At 41.9% G+C, this 18,500-nt stretch overlaps 1 protein-coding gene across 1 annotated transcript in view; it reads right to left on the bottom strand.

Annotated features, from left to right (window-relative positions):
• cep162 (centrosomal protein 162) overlaps positions 1-17,844 on the bottom strand; it is a 114,019-nt gene extending 96,175 nt beyond the window's left edge. The window contains exons 1-6 of the mRNA XM_080192814.1: positions 17,608-17,844; positions 10,034-10,133; positions 8,939-9,077; positions 7,620-7,742; positions 5,004-5,156; positions 1,986-2,172 (exon numbers count right to left, since the gene is read on the bottom strand). Coding sequence (XP_080048940.1) covers positions 1,986-2,172; positions 5,004-5,156; positions 7,620-7,742; positions 8,939-9,077; positions 10,034-10,093 — 662 coding nt within the window. The 5' untranslated portion in view covers positions 10,094-10,133; positions 17,608-17,844. The remainder of the gene's footprint in view (positions 1-1,985; positions 2,173-5,003; positions 5,157-7,619; positions 7,743-8,938; positions 9,078-10,033; positions 10,134-17,607) is intronic.
• Between the last annotated feature and the right edge of the window lie 656 nt (positions 17,845-18,500).

Here is an 18,500-nt window from a genome sequence, read left to right as displayed (position 1 = left end):
TTATACCTACAGAACTCATCTCCAAACTCCACGGCCAGGGGCTCGATTCCTTCCCCTGCAACTGGACCCTGGACTTCCTATCCCACATGTCACATGCCGCATGCTGTAAGGATAGGCAACAACACCTCCTCCATGATCATCCTGAACACCAGTGCTCCACAAGGCTGTGTCCTCAGTCCCTTACTATACTCCTTACACATCTATGACTGTGGCCAAAATTTTCTCCAACTCGATTTACAAGTTTGCTGATGACACCACCATAGTGGGTTAAATCTCAAACAATGATGAGATGGAGTAGAGGAAAGAGACAGAGAATCTGGTAAACTGGTGCAACAACAACAACAATCTCTCCCTCAATGTCAACAAAACAAAGAATATAGTCGTCAACTTCAGAAGCGTAGTACAGAAGATGCCCCTGTCTACATCAGTGGGCATGAAGTGGATATGCCGGCGTTGGACTTCACCTGACGAAGGGACTAACCCAAAAGCTAGTGAGTGCACTATCAAATAAATCGGTTGGATTTAAACCTGGTGTTGTCAGACTTTATACATCAGTGGGGCCAACATGGAAATGGTCAAGAGCTTCATGTTTCTAGGTGTCCAGATCACCAACCTGTCCTGGTCGCTCCATGATGACACTATAGTCAAGAAGGCTCACCAACACCTCCACTTTCTCAGAAAGTTAAGGAAATTTGGCATGCCCGCTATGACTCTCACCAACTTTTACAGGTGCACCGTAGAAAGCATTCTTTCTGGTTGTATCACAGCTTGATATGGTTTCTGCTCTGTCCAAGACCACAACAAACTGTAAAGGGTCATGAAAGAAGCCCAGTCCATCACACAAACCAGCGTCCCATCCGCTGCCTCAGGAAAGCAGCCAATCAAGGATCTTATGCACGCTGGATATACTCTCTTCCATCTTCTTCCATTCGGAAAAAGATACAAAAATCTGAGGTCATGAGCAACCGATTGAAAAACAACTTCTTCCCTGTTGCCATCAGACTTTCGAATTAGATTGAACTTCCTCTAAACCCTAGCTATGAGTGTAACACTACATTCTGCACTCTCTCCTTTCCTTCTCTACGTATGGCATGCTTTGTCTGCATAGCATACAAGAAACAATACTTTTCATTGCATACTAATACATGTGATAATAATAAATCTATCAAAATCATGATCATACTTAATGGCAGAGCAGACTTGAAGGACCTATTGTCCTAATTCTGCTTCTAATTTCTAAGTACTTTTCTATTCTTTAGTTGTTAATTCTGAGGGGAAATTGCAGCGTTCCGCTATCAATCATTTTTGCTGAACTAAAGCATAGTGATAGTGTCCTGGACTTAGTGCAATGGTTCACAGTTGGTGGCATCTTAACATGTACAGGATACAATCAGACATCCATAAAAAGATACAACAAAGTCAGATCAAAAACATTCCCAATTTTTTATTAATATGAATATGCTGAAGTTGATTTTTTTAAAGAAACTAATTTCAGGGCAACTTAAAACTGCAGTTGTATTAAGTGAAGTTAAAACATCATTTTACTGAACATGGAGCCACACCCTCATCTCTTCAGTAGCGCATTTCAGAAATTTACACTGCCCATCATTATCAAAACATAATAGTTGGGACATTACGATAGTATATCCCTGAATTATTGAAATGTACTGTCTCAGGTGAAGTGATCCTTGAATTTCTTTCAAGTTATGCTAATAAAGTTCTGCAATTGGATTTACTGGATAATCAGATAATTTTAGTCTTGGGGGGTAAAAAAGCGTAGGCTATGAAAGAGTGCAACAAGGGAAACATTTTTAAACGCTGAAACATGCAAAATTTGATACTTGTCACATTTACAAGTTAATTGTATGGAACAAATTTAAACTCCAGTTTTCTCCTCTTAAAGTAAGAAAGAGCACTTATATGGTAATACTCCAAATACTGAGTTTTAGAAGAATTGTTGCAATCTCCCTGGATAATTAGCTTACCGGTTCAAAGTGGTCAGAGGTGTAGAATTTGTTGATTCAAGTTCTTTGTTTAGCTTGGAATAGTCAACAGTAGAAGAAGCTCCCTTCTCAAGGTTAGCAAAGAACTTTTCTTTCTCCTCTTCTTCTTCAAGTGTATCCAGTCCAATTCCTGGTGTACTTTGCCGAGGTCCTGATGCCATGACAGAGTCTAAAAATGAATAAAGGCACCTCTGTTAGGTTGGAACAATACTGCAAATCACAGTCCGTAGGATGCAAACTAATTACAAATCATGATTTGTTCAGCAAAGGGTCAGGGTGAAGGAGAAAAAGTTTAAAGGGAATATTAGGGTGGAGGGGGGAGTTCTTCACACAGAGACTGGTGGGAGTGACGAAGTGGTGAAAGCGGGCCCACTTTTAACATTTAAGAAAAACTTGGGACAGGTACATGGGTGAGAGGGGTATGGTGCAGGTCAGTGGGACTAGGCAGAAAAATGGTTCAGCACAGCCAAGGGTCAAAAAACCTGTTTCTGTGCTGTAGTGTTCTATGGTTCTAAAGCACAAACCCTTAATTTAGTTGCCACTTTTTATCACTATAGGACAGAAATTGCTTCTGAGCAACTTAAACTGTAGCATAATATAATTAGGTTTGTGTTGGAAAGTAACACATTTATAGTGCACATAATATATTGTGTACTAGAGTCATAGAGGTTTATAGCATGGAAACAGGCCCTTCGGCCCAACTTGTCCATGGCATTTTTTTTTATATAAACCCCAAAGCTAATCCCAATTGCCCACATCTCTCTATTCCCATCGTACCCATTTAACTATCTAAATGCTTTTTAAAAGACAAAATTGTACTCACCTCTACTACTACCTCTGGCAGCTTGTTCCAGACACTCACCACCCACTGTGTGAAAAAAAAATTACCCCTCTGAACAGTTTTGTATTCTCCCTTCTCACCTTAAACCTATGCCCTCTAGTTTTAGACTCCCCTACCTTTGGGAAAAGATATTTCTCCATCAAGCTGATCTGTGTCCCTCATTACTTTATAGACCTCCAGAAGATCATTCCTCAGCCTTCCACGCTTCAGAGAGAAAAGGCCCAGCCTATCCAGCCTCTCCTTATAACTCAATCCATCAAGTCCTGGTAGCATCCTAGTAAATACTTTCTGCACTCTTTCTAGTTTAATAATATCCTTTCTATAATAGGGTGACCAGAACTGCACACAGTATTCCAAGTGTGACCTTACCAATGTCTTGTACAATTTCAACAAGACATTCCAACTCCTGTATTCAACGTTCTGATCGATGAAACCAAGCATACCAAATGCCTTCTTCACCACTCTGTCCACCTGTGACTCCACTTTCAAGGAGCTTTGAACATGTACCCCTAGATCTCTTTATTCTGTAACTCTCTCTAACACCCTACCATTAACTGACTAAGTCCTGCCCTGGTTCAATAGACCAAAATGCATCACCTCGCATTTATCTAAATTAAACTCTATCTGTCATTCATCAGCCCACTAGCCCAATTGATCAAGACCCCATTGTAATTGGAGATAACTTTCTTCACTGTCCACTACACCACCAATCTTGGTATCATCTGCAAACTTACTAACCATGCCTCCTATATTCTCATCCAAATCATTAATACAAGTGACAAATAACAGTGGACTCATCAGGCAAAATGCTGGTCACAGGCCTCCAGTTGAAAAATAACCCTCTACAACGACCCTCTGGCTTCTATCATCAAGCCAATCTTGTATCCATTTAAATACCTCATCCTGAATCCTGTGAGGTTTAATCTTACGCAAAATCTACCATATAGTACCTTGTCAAAGGCCTTGCTAAAGTCCATGTAGACAACATCAACTACAGTGCCCCCATCTACATTCTTGGTTACCCCTTCAAAAAACTCAATCAAATTTGTGAGACATGATTTTCCACTCAGAAAGCCATGCTAACCGTCCCTAATCAGTCTTTGCATCTCTAAATGTCTATAGACCCTGTCTCTCAAAACACCTTCCAACAATTTACCCCCCACAGATGTGATGCTCACTGGCCTGTAGTTCCCATGCTTTTCCCTGCAGCCCTTTTTAAACAAAGGCACAACATTTGCCACTCTCCAATCTTCAGGCACCTCACCCGTGACTATTGATGATTCAAATATCTTGGCTAGGGGACCCACAGTTTCCTCCCTAGCCTCCCACAATGAACTAACACTTCATCAGGTCCCAGGGATTTATCTATCTTGATGCACGTTAAGACTTCCAACATCTCCTTCTCTGTAATCAGTACACTCCTCGAAACATCACTATTTATTTCCCCGAATTCCCTAACATCCATGCTTTTCTTGACATAAATAGAGATGAGAAATATTTATTTAGGATCTCACCCATCTCTTGTGGATCTGCACATAGATGACCTTGTTGATCCTTAAGAGGCCCTACTCTCTCCCTTGTTACTCTTTTGCCCTTTATTTATTTGTAGAAGCTCTTTGGATTCTCCTTTGCCTTATCTGCCAAGACAATCTCGTGTCCCTTTTTGCCCACCTGGTTTTTGTCTTAACTCTACTCTTACACCCCCTATACTCTTAAAGGGATTCAATTGATCCCAGCTGCTGATGCTCATGGGGTCAAATAGAACTATTTGTCTTTTCAATACATGTATACTAGAACAAGTTGTTTATTTCAACTCTATTTTCAAATTATTTTGTTTGGAGCATAGCAAATGCTGCTGCATGAATGGTTACACTTTCCACTTGAAATTGCCAAATCTAAGCATTTAAAATAGTAATTCAGAAGTTTATTAAATTCTCTCATCATTGCTGGTAACAGAGCACTATTCTTCAATGTTTTGCTCTTGAATCTAATGTAGAGTAGGTTTCTATTTATTTAAATGGTGCGACTAATCAGATACATTTCATTAAAAGGTGGAAGTATTAAGTGATATTCCAGGACTGTAGAATTAATTTAACATGGTGTCTGCTATTTTTCTCCCATTTCAACTCTTTAAACAATATTCATAAACTATTTCATACCATTTGACTCCAAACTGTCTCGGCTGATAGACACTGACATCCCCTTGCTTTCCTGAATCTGAATCTTCTCCTTTTGTTTCTCTTCTTCAATCCCTGCAATGGACTGGGAGAACCTCTGGGATTTGAGAAAACTCCTGTTCGTTCCCAGCACATCTGGCATTTTATTAAGAAAAAATGATATTTATTAAGTACAATGTTAATTGGGCAAAATTCTCCAGCACATAAACATTGCAGACAATACTTAAGTCACAAAAGGAAAAACTTTACAGACTGGAAGCTGTGGAGGAGCAAAATGGCTTTTGCACATTCATATACAAAAATCACTGGAGATACCAAAAGTATTCAAAAAGGCTAAAAGAACAAGTATAGCCTGTACCTCAAGCGGGTTGGAATATGAAAGTGAGGATATAATACGTCTAACATTCAGAGCTCTCAGAAGACCCCATCTATAATACTGCATTCAGTTTTCAATAGCTCAGGAAAAAAATATTGTCCATAATGCGGGTGACAACACAGATTCACTAGAATAATATTGGAACAGGAGTAAATTGCAAGAACTGATTGCATAAACTTGGCTTGTTTCCCTTGAGCTTAGACAGTTGAGAAGTGAGATAATTGAAGTTTGATCCACTTTTACTCCAAATCCCTTGATATTCAACTACACAGTTATGTAGATTGTTTAAGCTTGCGGGCAAGGAATTGGCAGATGGGAGTATAATGTGAAAAAAATGTGAAGCTATTCACTGTGGCAGAAAGAGAAGATAAAGACTGTATTAAATTGGAAGAAGATGGTAAAACTCTGCAGTACAGAGGCATCTAGTACATGAATCACAAGATGTTAGTATTCAGGTATAGCAGGTGATTGGGAAGGCAAATGCAGTGTTGTCGTTTATTGCAAGGGGAATGGAATGCAAAAGTTGGGATGTTTTGCCACAATTGAATAGGACATTAGTGAGACCAACACCAAAGTATTTTATACAATTTTGGTCTCTTTTCTTGAGAAAGGATACAAATGCATTAGAAGCAGTGCAGGGAAGGTTCACTCAACTGATACCTGGGATGGAAATTTATTGTACAAGACAAGGTTGGACAGACAGAGGCTCAGGGTAATGTTCTGGGGACCTGGGTTTGAATCCCACCATGATGGAATGGTAAGATTTGAAATCAATAAAAATTTGGAACTAAAAGTCTAATTATGACAACAAAACCATTGTCAATTGTTGTTTTTACATTTGATTCAGTAATGTCCTTTAGGGGAGGAACTCTGCCATCCTTATTTGATCTGGCCTACAGTGCCACCAGATCCACAGTAATATGGTTAATTCTTAACTGTCCCCTCTCAAAGAGCAAATAGAGATGGGCAATAAATGCTGGTCCAGCCAGCAATGCCCACATCTCATGAACAAATAAAGAGAAAGCTCGGCCTGCAACCGTTGGGAGTTTAGAAGATTGAGAGCCAATCTAATTGAAACATGCAAGATCTTGATGGATTTGAAGCAGGAGAGACGAAAAGAATGCTTCCCCTATGCGGGAGGAAAACATTTTCCTCTCAGAGGGTCACTGGTTTGTGAAATTCTTCTCTCCAGAGGAATAGAGGCAAAGTCACTGAATAATTTTAGGCTAAGCTGGATAAGTTCCTGATTGCCAAGGGAGTCAGAGATTATAGGAGCTAGACAGAAAAATGGATTTGATGCCACAAGCAGATCAGCCATGGCCTTAAGAAACAGCGAAGGAGGCTTGAGGGGCCAAATGACTATTTCTTTGAACATGTCTAACTGTTGAAAAACAAAACCAAAATGGATGCTGGAAATCTGAATAGAAACAGAGGTTTGGATTTGCACTTCCCACAGGGCAGGCTGGAGTTGAGAAATTTCCTGGCTCACTGCATCCATTTTAACAGAAAGGAATCCAAATAGAACTTAGAACATTACAGTGCAGTACAGGCCCTTCGGCCCTTGATGTTGCGCCGACCTGTGAAACCGATCTAAAGCTCACCTAACCTACACTATTCCAATATCATCCCCATGTTTATCCAATGATCATTTAAATGCCCTTAATGTTGGCGAATTTACTACTGTTGCAGGCAGGGTATTCCACACCCTTACTACTCTGAGTAAAGAACCTACCTCTGACATCTGTCCTATATCTGTCATCCCTCAATTCAAAACTATGTCTCCTCGTGCTAGCCATCTCCAACTGAGGAAAAAGGTTCACACTGTCCACCCTATCTAATCCTCTTATCATCTTATACGCTTCTAAATGGTGTAATCTTCCCTTCAGGGTGGGTGCAGGATAGAGTTGGGTCCTCAGGCCATGGAATTGGAGCAGCAGTGTGAGGCTTTCTACATGTCAGAAAAATATTAATGCTATTTAAGTGAACTTTACCATCCATTAGTAATTCATTAGGTTTGAAGAGCTTTGGGACAACCCAAGGATGTGAACGGTGCTATGTAAATGCAAGATCTCTCTTTTTTGCTACTGCAAAAAACATTCAATTTTTATATATTGTTAAAGAGCTTTATGTTTCAGGACAAGTATAGCTTAGTCACTGCAGTGAGAACTTAATACTTTACGGTATATTCTCATATTATGAAAAGCAAATACACTCCTGGGAACCTGGAGTTTCAGACAGTGCAGTTCCAAAATTCTCTTCGTCAATTTCTTTCTTCGTTGTTTCAATGCCAGTGTCAACTACTGCTGGCTGTCTTTTCAGTTTGGAAAACCTCCTGGGTGGGGTTTCTTGGATGAAGATGGTAAAAAAGGAGCCAGGAAATGCAATTAATACAAAAGGAAGCAGAGAAAAGTAAATTAAAGATAAGCAACAGGAAACAGACCAACTTTTGACAGATTCAGTTTAAATGCATTAGGAAAATATAATTTTCAGAATAGTATAGCATTGGCTGGCAAAGTGCAATGCACAACCTGGCAGAAGGTTGTTTCTCCCCTCTTTACAGAAAATGTCCCCAGCTGAGCTAAAATAAAGAAAGTAACAAAATAAAATGTGTTCTCAGGGGGTCTTGGGATGCCTTGTGTGCCCTCTTCTCTTTCCAAGTGTCTGGCAGGAGGTAACAGAAGGACCCAGCCCAAGGTAAGCTTAAAGATAACTTCAACCAAAAGGGGTATGGGAAAGATGACACTTTGGATACCTGTGGATGTGACCAATAACTAAAAGGCATGACAAGTGATGGACATAATGTAAAACTGCAGAAATTAGCTTCATTCATCCATTTGCCCTCCAAGACCAATAAACCCTCCCCTTTGCTAGGATCAAGTCTTTTTCTGTCTATTTCAGCTTATACATTATAGTTAAACTGTTGTTTCTTAATAAATTACTTAACACTTAAGTATTATTAATTTACACCACCAACGGCTTCAACCCCATTTTGGATAAACTGCGACTCCTGAGTCCAAATTTTACAGAATGACCCATGAAATAGAAAATCTAACATAAAAGATGACAGGGCGACACAGTGGTTAGCACTGCTGCCTCACAGTGCCAGACTGCCAGGTTCAATTCTGGCTTTGGGTCACTGTTTGTATGGAGTTTGCATGTCCTTCCCGTATCTGCATGGGTTTCTACCGGATAATCTGGTTTCCTCCCATGGTCAAAAGATGTGCTGGTTAGGTTGATCAACCATGCTAAATTGCCCCTTGGTGTCAGGGGGATTAGCAGGATATTACGTGGGGTAACGGAGATGAGGCCTGGGTGGGATTGTTGTCAGTGTAGGCTTGATGGGCCAAATGGCCTCCTTCTGCACTGTAGGCCTTCTATGATTCTATAATGTAAAATGAGGACCATATAGATTGATGCATTTTAGATGCTAAAATAAAACACTTAAGAGTCTTCCATGTTACTTCAGTGCAACCCTCCTGCGGCCAGCACCCGTGGAACAGATGCCATGCTGTGGCTGTACAAAGACAAAACAGCTTCTTACGTTCTTCATCAGAATCATCATCATTAATCCACCATGGTTTAACATCTCTTTTGATTTCCTTCCTAGGACGCTGCCCCAGTGAATTCGGGACACACGATTTTGGCGAATTTACCAGGTCAACCGATTCATCTGAAACAGACTGGAATACGTGCACATAATGATCAGAACAAAAAACAATGTGGAGTCAGAGAAGGTGGCAAATGGATGAAATATTATTTGTCATATTTCACACAGAAGAGTGAAATAATGCTATATGTTCTATGGACAATTATAAATTTACTGAGATGATACTTTTCACTCTTGAGACCATAATTTGTACAAGAAATAACTTATTAAAATAGGATACAGTTTCAACAGAAAGCTGCATACCTGTGGACCATGGGAGCAAATGCACACAGACATGGGAGAACGTGCAAACTCCACACAGTCACCCTAGGTTGACACTTTTGCCATCTTTGCAACTGCAAATTTCAAGCAGGTACGTTTTAACCCATGTTCAGTGGAGCATATACTATATCAGTGTGATGTTTTGATTTATGCCAAGATTAATTAAAGTGTAGTTTGGGGCTGCAAGTTCAAATTCTCAAGTAACTGTGCTGAAACCGCCCACACACGCACTTTGGTTTTGCCTTGTTAATGTAGGACATGGAGAGAAGGTTTTCAATTAGCTCATGCATGGTTTCAAGCCAGGTCTCAAAAAAGGTAAATTAAACAATGCTCTAATATGTTACCAGCAGGGGTCATCCCCCAAGTGGCCCAGTTAGTAGCTGTCCTCCTCCAAGTTGGAAAGCCCTGATTTCAAGTCTCACCCAAGGATTTGTTGGCCCCTAAAGGTGCATTCACATAGCTCAAAACAAGTTGCTAATCAGTCTACAGCAACCTTCCTGAATCCCACACCATTCTCCAAAGGAGAAAAAGAGCATGAAAATATACAATGCAAAAAAAAAAACAAGCTTCTTAATAACTGTTCAAATGAAAGTTCTTATAGTTGAGTGCAATTTACTTCTACTATTAAAATCGTGGACCATTGAGTTCATCTTAAATTCAAACATCTTTGATGAAAATAGAATTTCATTACAGCAAAACAAAACATACCTCCTTCAGGAATTGCTCAAACTGTTCCTCTATCTCCTCCTTGGTGAGTTTGTGACTCATGATTTCAATATAGTACACGCTGATTGTTCAGAATAAAGCTCTAGAATAAGAACAGTAAATGATATTAATCTAAGATTCAATACATTTGAGGAAAGGCTTATGAAGATGCAGGCTGCTTGATCTCAACTTCTGCCCTGACCCTATCATCTTCACCCACCTACAATGTGTTGAGGCACAGATTTCAGTGAATCTGGCACACAACTAGTTTAGCTGTCCATCACCCGATCTGGCTGGATCACATCAGAAACATAGAAACTAGAAGGAGCTGGCCATTTGGCCCTTCGAGACTGCTCACCATTCATTCTAATCATTGCTGATCATCGAATTCAATATCCTGATCCCGCCTCCCTCCTATATCCATTGATCTTTTTAGCCCCTGAAGCTATGTCTAACTTCTTAAAAATCAGGCAACGCTTTGGCCTCAACCACATTTTGTGGGAGCAAATTCCATACGTTCACCACCCTCTAGGTGAAGAAATTCCTCCTCACTTCCGTTCTAACAGTGAACTCAAACTATGACTCCTAGTTCTGGACTCCCCCAGTATTGGAACCATTCTTGCTGAATCTACCCTGTCTAATCCTGTTATAAATTTATAAGTTTCTATGAGATCCCCTCTCATTCTTCTAAACACTTGTGACTATAATCCTAACCAACTTAGTTTCTCCTCATATGACGGACCTGCCATCCCAGGAATCAGCCTGGTAAACATTTGCTGTACTCCCTCTATAGCAAGGGCATCCTTTCTCAAACAAGGACACCAAAACTGCACACAATACTCCAGGTGTGGTCTCACCAATGCCCTACACAATTGCAGCAAAACATCCCTATCCCTATACACATATCCTCTCACTATGAAGGCCAACATACCATTTGCCTTCTTTACTGCCTGCTGTACCTGCTCGCTTACTTTCAGTGACTGATGCACTTGAACTCCAAGGTCTCGTTGAGTATCCACCTCTTTCAACTTACAGCCATTCAAATAATAATCTGCCTTCCTATTATTGTTATCAAAATGGATAACCTTGCATTCGTCCACACTATCAGGTACGAGCACGCTGTTCCCCCACCAGAAACACCATATATCAGTATGTCATTATCCTGGACAGTAAAATTTACCCCCCCCAATTATTTCCATATACACTTCTTCCCCACCCTCAAAGCCGTTAACTTCACAAAAGAGGAACTTGTGAACCTCTATCACCAAAACTGCCTCCAACTTGTCTAAAACAGCTACCACATCTCCCAGCCCCAACTGTGAAACTTCCTCTTATGCCATTTTATTTAAACTCATCTTGTCAATGAAAACACCTCCTGCTCACATTCCATTCAGCTTAACTTTCTGAATGCCACTCCAACTAACACTGTAAATGTCCCTCCCTTCTCAGCAACTGTCATCTGCCTCAAACATCCCACCCTTGATCCCTATACCTTTTGTAAACTACCTTCCTATCTCCAACTTCCCTTTACCTTCCAAAGCTCTTCAACGTCTGGATCTTTCAGATACACAGCTGTTTTTCCTGTGATTCCACTACACCAAAGTAGCTTATTCATATTCTGTGTGATTGTGATGCATTCTAGTGCCTCATGCTTATTGACCTCTCTGTACCATGACACAGAGGCAGAGTTTTACAGCACAGAAAGAGGCCCTTCGGCCCAACTTGTCCATGCTGCCCTTTTTAAAAAAATCTTTAAATTAATCCCAATTGCCCGCATTTCGCCCATATCCCTCTATATCCATCTTACACATGTAACTGTCTAAATGCTTTTTAAAAGACAAAATTGTACCTGCCTCTACTACCACCTCTGGCAGTTTGTTGCAGACATTCACCACTCCGAAAAAATTGCCCCTCTTGGACATTTTTGTATCTCTCCCCTCTCACCTTAAACCTATGATCTCTAGTTTTAGACTTCTCTACCTTTGGGAAAAGATATTGACTATCTAGCTGATCTGTGCCCCTCATTATTTTATAAACCTCTATGAGAGATCACCTCTCAGCCTCCGACGCTCTAGAGAAAAAAGGCCCAGTCTATCCAGCCTCTCCTTATAATTCAATCCATCAAGTCCCAGAAGCATCCTAGTAAATCTTTTCTGCACTCTTTCTAGTTTAATAATATCTTTTCTATAATAGGGTGACTAGAATTGCACACAGTATTCCAAGTGTGGTCTTATCAATGTGTTGCACAACTTCAACAAGACATTCCAACTCCTGTATTTAATGTCCTGACCAATGAAACCCAGCATGCCAAATGCCTTCTTCATCACTTTCAAGGAGCTATGAACATATACCCCTAAATCTCTTTGTTCTGTAACTCTGCCCAACGTCCTACCATTAACTGAGCAAGTCCTGCCGTGGTTCAATCTATCAAAATGCAACACCTTGCATTTGTCTAAATTAAACTCCATCTGCCATTCATTAGCCCATTAGCCCAATTGATCAAGATCCCGTTGCAATTGGAGATAACTTTCTTCACTGTCCACTAAGCCATCAATCTTGGTGTCACATGCAAATTTACTAACCATGCCTCCTATATTCTCATCCAAATCATTAATATAAATGACAAACAACAGTGGACCTTGAGGCACACGGCTGGTCACAGGCCTCCAGTTTGAAAAACAATTCTCTACAACCACCCTCTGGCTTCTGTCAAGAAGCCAATTTTGTATCCATATAGATACCTCACCCTGGATCCCGTGAGGTTTAATCTTATGCAACAACCTACCATACATAAAGGTCAAAGGCCTTGCTAAAATCCATACAGATGACATCAGCTGCACTGCTCTCATCTACCTTCTTGGTTATCCCTTCAAAAAAGCTCAATCAAATCATGGAGGAAAATGGTATGCTTGATCAACATCTCTCCTCCATTGTCCAGCTCAGGAGAACTGAAATTTAATACAGGAAAGAGTGAAGTGATTCATTTGGGTCAAAGAACGAGGAGAGGTAGTATGAACTGAAGAGTACAATTCTACAGGGAGTGCAGGAACCTGGGGTATATGCACAGCAATCACTGAAAGGGGGAGGGAAGGTTGACAGAGCAGTTCATAAGGCTAGAGAATCAAGGGCTTTATAAACAGAGGCAGGGAGTGAGAAAGAAAAGCAATGAAACCATGATGAACCTGTATAAGACACCCTGCTTTGGCTTAAACTAGCATGCTCATATCAAGGCAGCACACGGTAGAAGGATGTTAAGGTATGGAAAATAATTACAAGAATGGTTTCAGCAATGAGGAATTTTAGTTTTCCTTAAAGAGAAGATTTAATAGGGGAATTAAAAAACCAGGAGAGGTCTAAATAGAGAGAAATTGTTCACACTAATGGATGAATTCAAAAACAATGGGACACTGAGTTAAGATGGTTGAATCAAAAATTGGCAGAGTTGCAGATGGTGACAAGGATTGTCAAAGGATACAGCAAGATATGGATAGATTGCAGACTTGGGCACAGAAACAGCAGGTGGGAGTTTAATCCAGACAAATGTTAAGTGATGCATTTTGGAAGATCAAATTCAGGTGCGAATTATACAATAAATGGCAGAACCCTTAGCAGCATTGACATACGCAGGAATCTGGCGTACAATTCCACAGACCCTTGAAAATGGCAACACAGGTGGATAAGGCGGTCAATAAGGCATACAACATGCTTGCCCTCATCAGCCAGGGCTTCAAGTATAAAAGTTGGCAAGTTATGTTACAGCTCTTTAAAACTTTAGTTAGGCCACATTTGAAATATTGTGTGCAGCTCTGGTCACCAGAAGGAGGCGGATGCTTTGAAAAGGGTGCAAAGAACGTTCACCAGGATGTTGCCTGGTCCGGAAGGTTTTAGGTATGAGGTGACATTGGATAAACGCGGATTGTTTTCACTGGAAAGATGGAGGCTGAGGGGCAACCTGACAGAAGTCTACAAAATTATGAGAGGCACAGACAGGGTGGAGAGTCAGAGACTTTTTACCAGGGTGGAATGGTTGACTACAAGAGGGCACAGGTTTAAGGTGAGAAGTGGTAAGTTTAGGAGAGACACTGGGAAAAGCTTTTCACACAGAGGGTGTTGGATGCCTGGAACACACTGATAGTGGAGGTGGTGGAAGCAGGCACATAAATCTTGAACGATGCCAATCTTAATAGACACATAAATGGGGGATGAACAGAGGGATAGAAATCGTGTATCGGTGCTGGCTTGGTCATCCAAAGGGCCTGTACCTGTGCTGTATTGTTCTTTTTGACAGATGTGACACAAGGAGAAATATTTTTCTGCAGCAAGTGGTTAGAATCTGGAATGCTCTGCCTGAGAGTGTGGTGACGGCAGATTTAGTCTAGAGTTCAAGAGACTTTGATAAATGTGCAAAGAGGAAACAATTGCAGGGCTATAGGGAAAAGGTTGGGAAGTACAACTAGGTGAGTTGCTCTGGCAGAGAGCCAGCCCAATCACAATGGGCCAAGTGGTTACAGCAGGGGAGACTGCCGTGCTATAATTGCCCGCCTGAGCTCCATCTCCTCCAGAGCGACTTGGTCCCCTAACACAATGCTAGCCAATTCACAGCAGCTCTCCATCCTTTAACACACTAATTTCAGAATTCTCAACATCACTTATTTCTACCTTGCACATATAGTCTCCATTCTTTCAAATGTGGGCTACTACACATTCCTTCCTCCCTCCCTCCTTCATTCTCTTGTACTATTAGAAACTGAAGTGGGGTAATAAGATTAGTGAGATTTTTAAAATCAGTACACATTAAGACACTGACAGAACTAGCAGTATTCAGTTATATAGCTTTAAAATAAGCTAACAAGAAGCAATTTACACGAGATGCAGTGACAGACTCAAATAAATGATTATGATTGTAAAACATAAATGCTGATATTTTAAATGTATTATTGATTTTAAGGAATATCGTTCACTTTCATCAAACAGCATTTTACCACAAGGCATCATGGGAAAAATTATTAGGGCAAAGCCATATTTTAAGAGAATATTTGAACCTTGGAAATATGTGAGTTTTATCAATTGAAGTTTCGGATGGGAGAACAGTTAGAACAGTTAATTGCATTTGATGAATAGGGCTTATTCACAATCCAGGGGAGATGAACTAGGTGCCCAGATACGGTGTCACAAGTTTGTCTGGTTAGACAGTGAATTTTAAAGGGAACCCACGAGAATGTAATTTGAACTCTAGACTGAGCATCTTAGGTTGAGAGGCAATCAGGGTGTGGGGGTCAGCCAAGACAGGAGTTAGCTTTCAGAGTTCATGGACTAAGAAAATACCGTTATGTTGAAGAGTGGAATGCAATTGGCCAGACTATTTGACAAGTATTGTTGTTGATTTGCGTACTTGAAGATGATTGATTTAAAGTTATTGTAAGGCTGGAATGATTGATAAGAAAAATCTATAATTGGTCTGTTTTTCGATGACATTGTTACAGTTTCAATGGAGAAGTTTTGCTGCTCAATGCCAGAGCTACTTATCACTTTGAAGATCTCCTGGTGGTCGCTAGTTTAATAAAGTTATGTCTTTATATAGAAAAACATTGACTTAGAATATAAGAACTAGGAGCAGGAGTAGGCCATTTGGCCTCGAGCCTGCTCCACCATTCAATACGACCATGGCTGATCTTCTTGCAGACTCAGCTCCACTTACCCACCCACTCATCATAACCCTTAATTCCTTTACTGTTCAAAAATTTATTTATCCTTGCCTTAAAAACATTCAATGAGGTAGCCTCAACTGGCAGGGAATTCCACAGACTCACAACCCTTTGTGTGAAGAAGTTCCTCCTCAACTCAGTCCTAAATCTGCTCCCCCTTATTTTGAGGCCATGCCCTCTAGTTCTGGTTTCACCTGCCAGTTTTGCTTACAGTACTGGTCACCTCAGTTATCCCATAACAGTAACAAAACCTTCAGCCAGACATCTTAATACATAGAATCCCTACAGTGCAGGAGGGCATTTGGCCCATTGAGATCACAGCGATCACAATCCCACCTACCTGTCCTCATAGCTCTATGCATTGACCCTGCTAGTCTCCCTGACACTAAGTGATAATTAACACGGCCAATCAACTTAACTTGCACATCTTTGGACTGTAGGAGGAAACCAGAGCATACAGAGAAAACCCACGCAGAGGAGAATGTGCAAACTCCACACAGTGACCTAAGCTGGGAATCGAATCTTGGTGCTGTGAGGCAGCGGTACTACTCACTGTGCCACCATGCCACCCCTGAAAAGTTGATTAGTGTCACAAGAACATAAGAACATAAGAAATAGGAGCAGGAGTAGGCCATCTAGCCCTTCGAGCCTGCCCCGCCATTCAATAAGATCATGGCTGATCTGTCGTGGCTCAGTTCCACCTTCCCGCCCTTTCCCCATAACCCTTAATCCCCTCTCTTATCAAAAACCCATCAACCCGCGTCTTAAAAATATTTAGCGAGGCAGCCTCCACCACTTCAACGGGCAGAGAATTCCAGAGATTCACCACCCTTTGAGTGAAGAAGTTCCTCCTCAACTCCGTTCTAAACCGCCCCCCCTTTATAAGTAGGCTTACATTAACACTACAATCAAGTTACTGTGAAAATCCCCTAGTCAGCACACTCCAGCGCCTGATCAGGTACACTGAGGGAGAATTTAACATTGACAATGCACCTAACCAGCACATTTTTCAGACTGTGCAAAGAAATCGGAGCATTCAGAGGAAACCCACAAAGACATGGGGGATGTGCAGACTCCACAGACAATGACCCAAGCTGGAATCAAATCCAGGTCCCTGGCACTGTGAGGCAGCAGTGCTAATCACTGTGCTACCTTAGTGTTGCAGGGCAACACAGTGGTTTGCACTGCTGCCTCACAGTGCAAGGGACACAGGTTCAATTACAGCATTGACTTTGCACATTCTCCCAATGTCTGTGTGGGTTTCCAGTTTTCTCCCACAATCCAAAATGTGCAGGTTTGGTGGATTGGCCATGCTAAATTGTCCTTTTGTGTCCCAAGGCATGTATGTCAGGGCAGTTAGCAGGGTAAATGCATGAAGTCAGGATAGAAGGGACATTAAGTTTAAGTTTATTTATTAGTGTCACAAGTAGGCTTACGTTAAAGTTTAAACTTTATTTATTAGTCACAAGTATGGCTTACATTAACACTGCAATGAAGTTACTGTGAAATTCTCCTTGCTGCCACACTCCGGCACTGTTCAGGTCAGTACACCTAACCAGCATGTCTTTGGACTGTGGGAAGAAACTCACACAGACACAGGGAAAACACGCTAACTCCACACAGACAGTGACCCAAGCCAGGAATCGAACCCGAGTCCCTGGCGCTGTGAGGCAGCAGTGCTAACCATTGTGTCACCCACTGCAAACAACACTGGGAGTTACTGCGAAAATCCCCATGTTGCCACACTCTGGTGCCTGTTCAGGTACATTGAGGGGAACACACTTAACCAACACATCTTTCCAACTGCGGGAGGAAACCAGGCACCCAGAGGAAACCATAGGTAAGATGATCTATCAGAAACTCTGTGCAAACCTGATGGGCCAAATGTCCTCCTTCTGCACCGTAGGGATTCTCAAACTCCAGAACATCCCCTTCCTGTCCAGCTTCACGCACATCTAAATGCTTCTTAAACCTTCCACTTGTGCAGGGCAGTCAACCACTTTTGCAAGAAAAAAGACACACTTCACAAGTTCTGCAGGGCAGTGATCCCCTGACACATTTTGTTATCAGATGCACCAACTGCTCATTCATGCGCCTGGTGTTTTGAGGGGGCGGGGTGCAGTGGCGCCTCCTTCCTGCACCTCTGAGCGGGCCCAGTGCCGCCTCCTGATTGGCCGCCGCGCTGTTGCCCACGTGCTTTCCCCGCCGCTGACGTCATAAAGGCGGCGATTTTGATTGACAGGCCGAGCCAGCCACTCAGCATCCACAATCCTGCAGCTTTCCGCCAATCCCCGGGAGGAGGAGGGGGCAGACCCCCTCGGGACCACTTCAACCCCCTAACTCTAACCCGTCCTCCTGGAAACGTCTTCCGTGTTTTCGGTGTGGATCACGGTGGACTCTCTGCTTACCTGAACGCGCGGGCCTTCTACTCTGAGGGCCGCCAGCCGTTAGGGGCCGCTGCGGGTTGCGAGGCAACAAGACGCCGTCAAGCAGCTCACAGTTTGCCCAGGCGACGGGAAGCGCCAAGGGGTCAAAATGCATTCGGGCGGAAGCTGCTCGCGGATTCAATTCGAAACGGCAGCGCTGGAAGCAGCCGGCTGGGAAACGTCACAATAACCACTGTCCTGGACAACTACAGGCACAGCAGGAGGCCATTCAGCCCATTCTCTCTGTGCCAACCTCAAAATATTTTACCCACTAATTCACGCAACTCAGGACACTAAGGGGCAATTTTAGCATGGCCAATCAACCTAACCTGCACATCT

This window comes from Carcharhinus amblyrhynchos, chromosome 7, assembly GCF_965287045.1.
Source record: "Carcharhinus amblyrhynchos chromosome 7, sCarAmb.v2.hapA, whole genome shotgun sequence".
NCBI classification, from domain to species: domain Eukaryota; kingdom Metazoa; phylum Chordata; class Chondrichthyes; order Carcharhiniformes; family Carcharhinidae; genus Carcharhinus; species Carcharhinus amblyrhynchos.
This window is presented reverse-complemented; position numbering and strand designations above follow the sequence as displayed.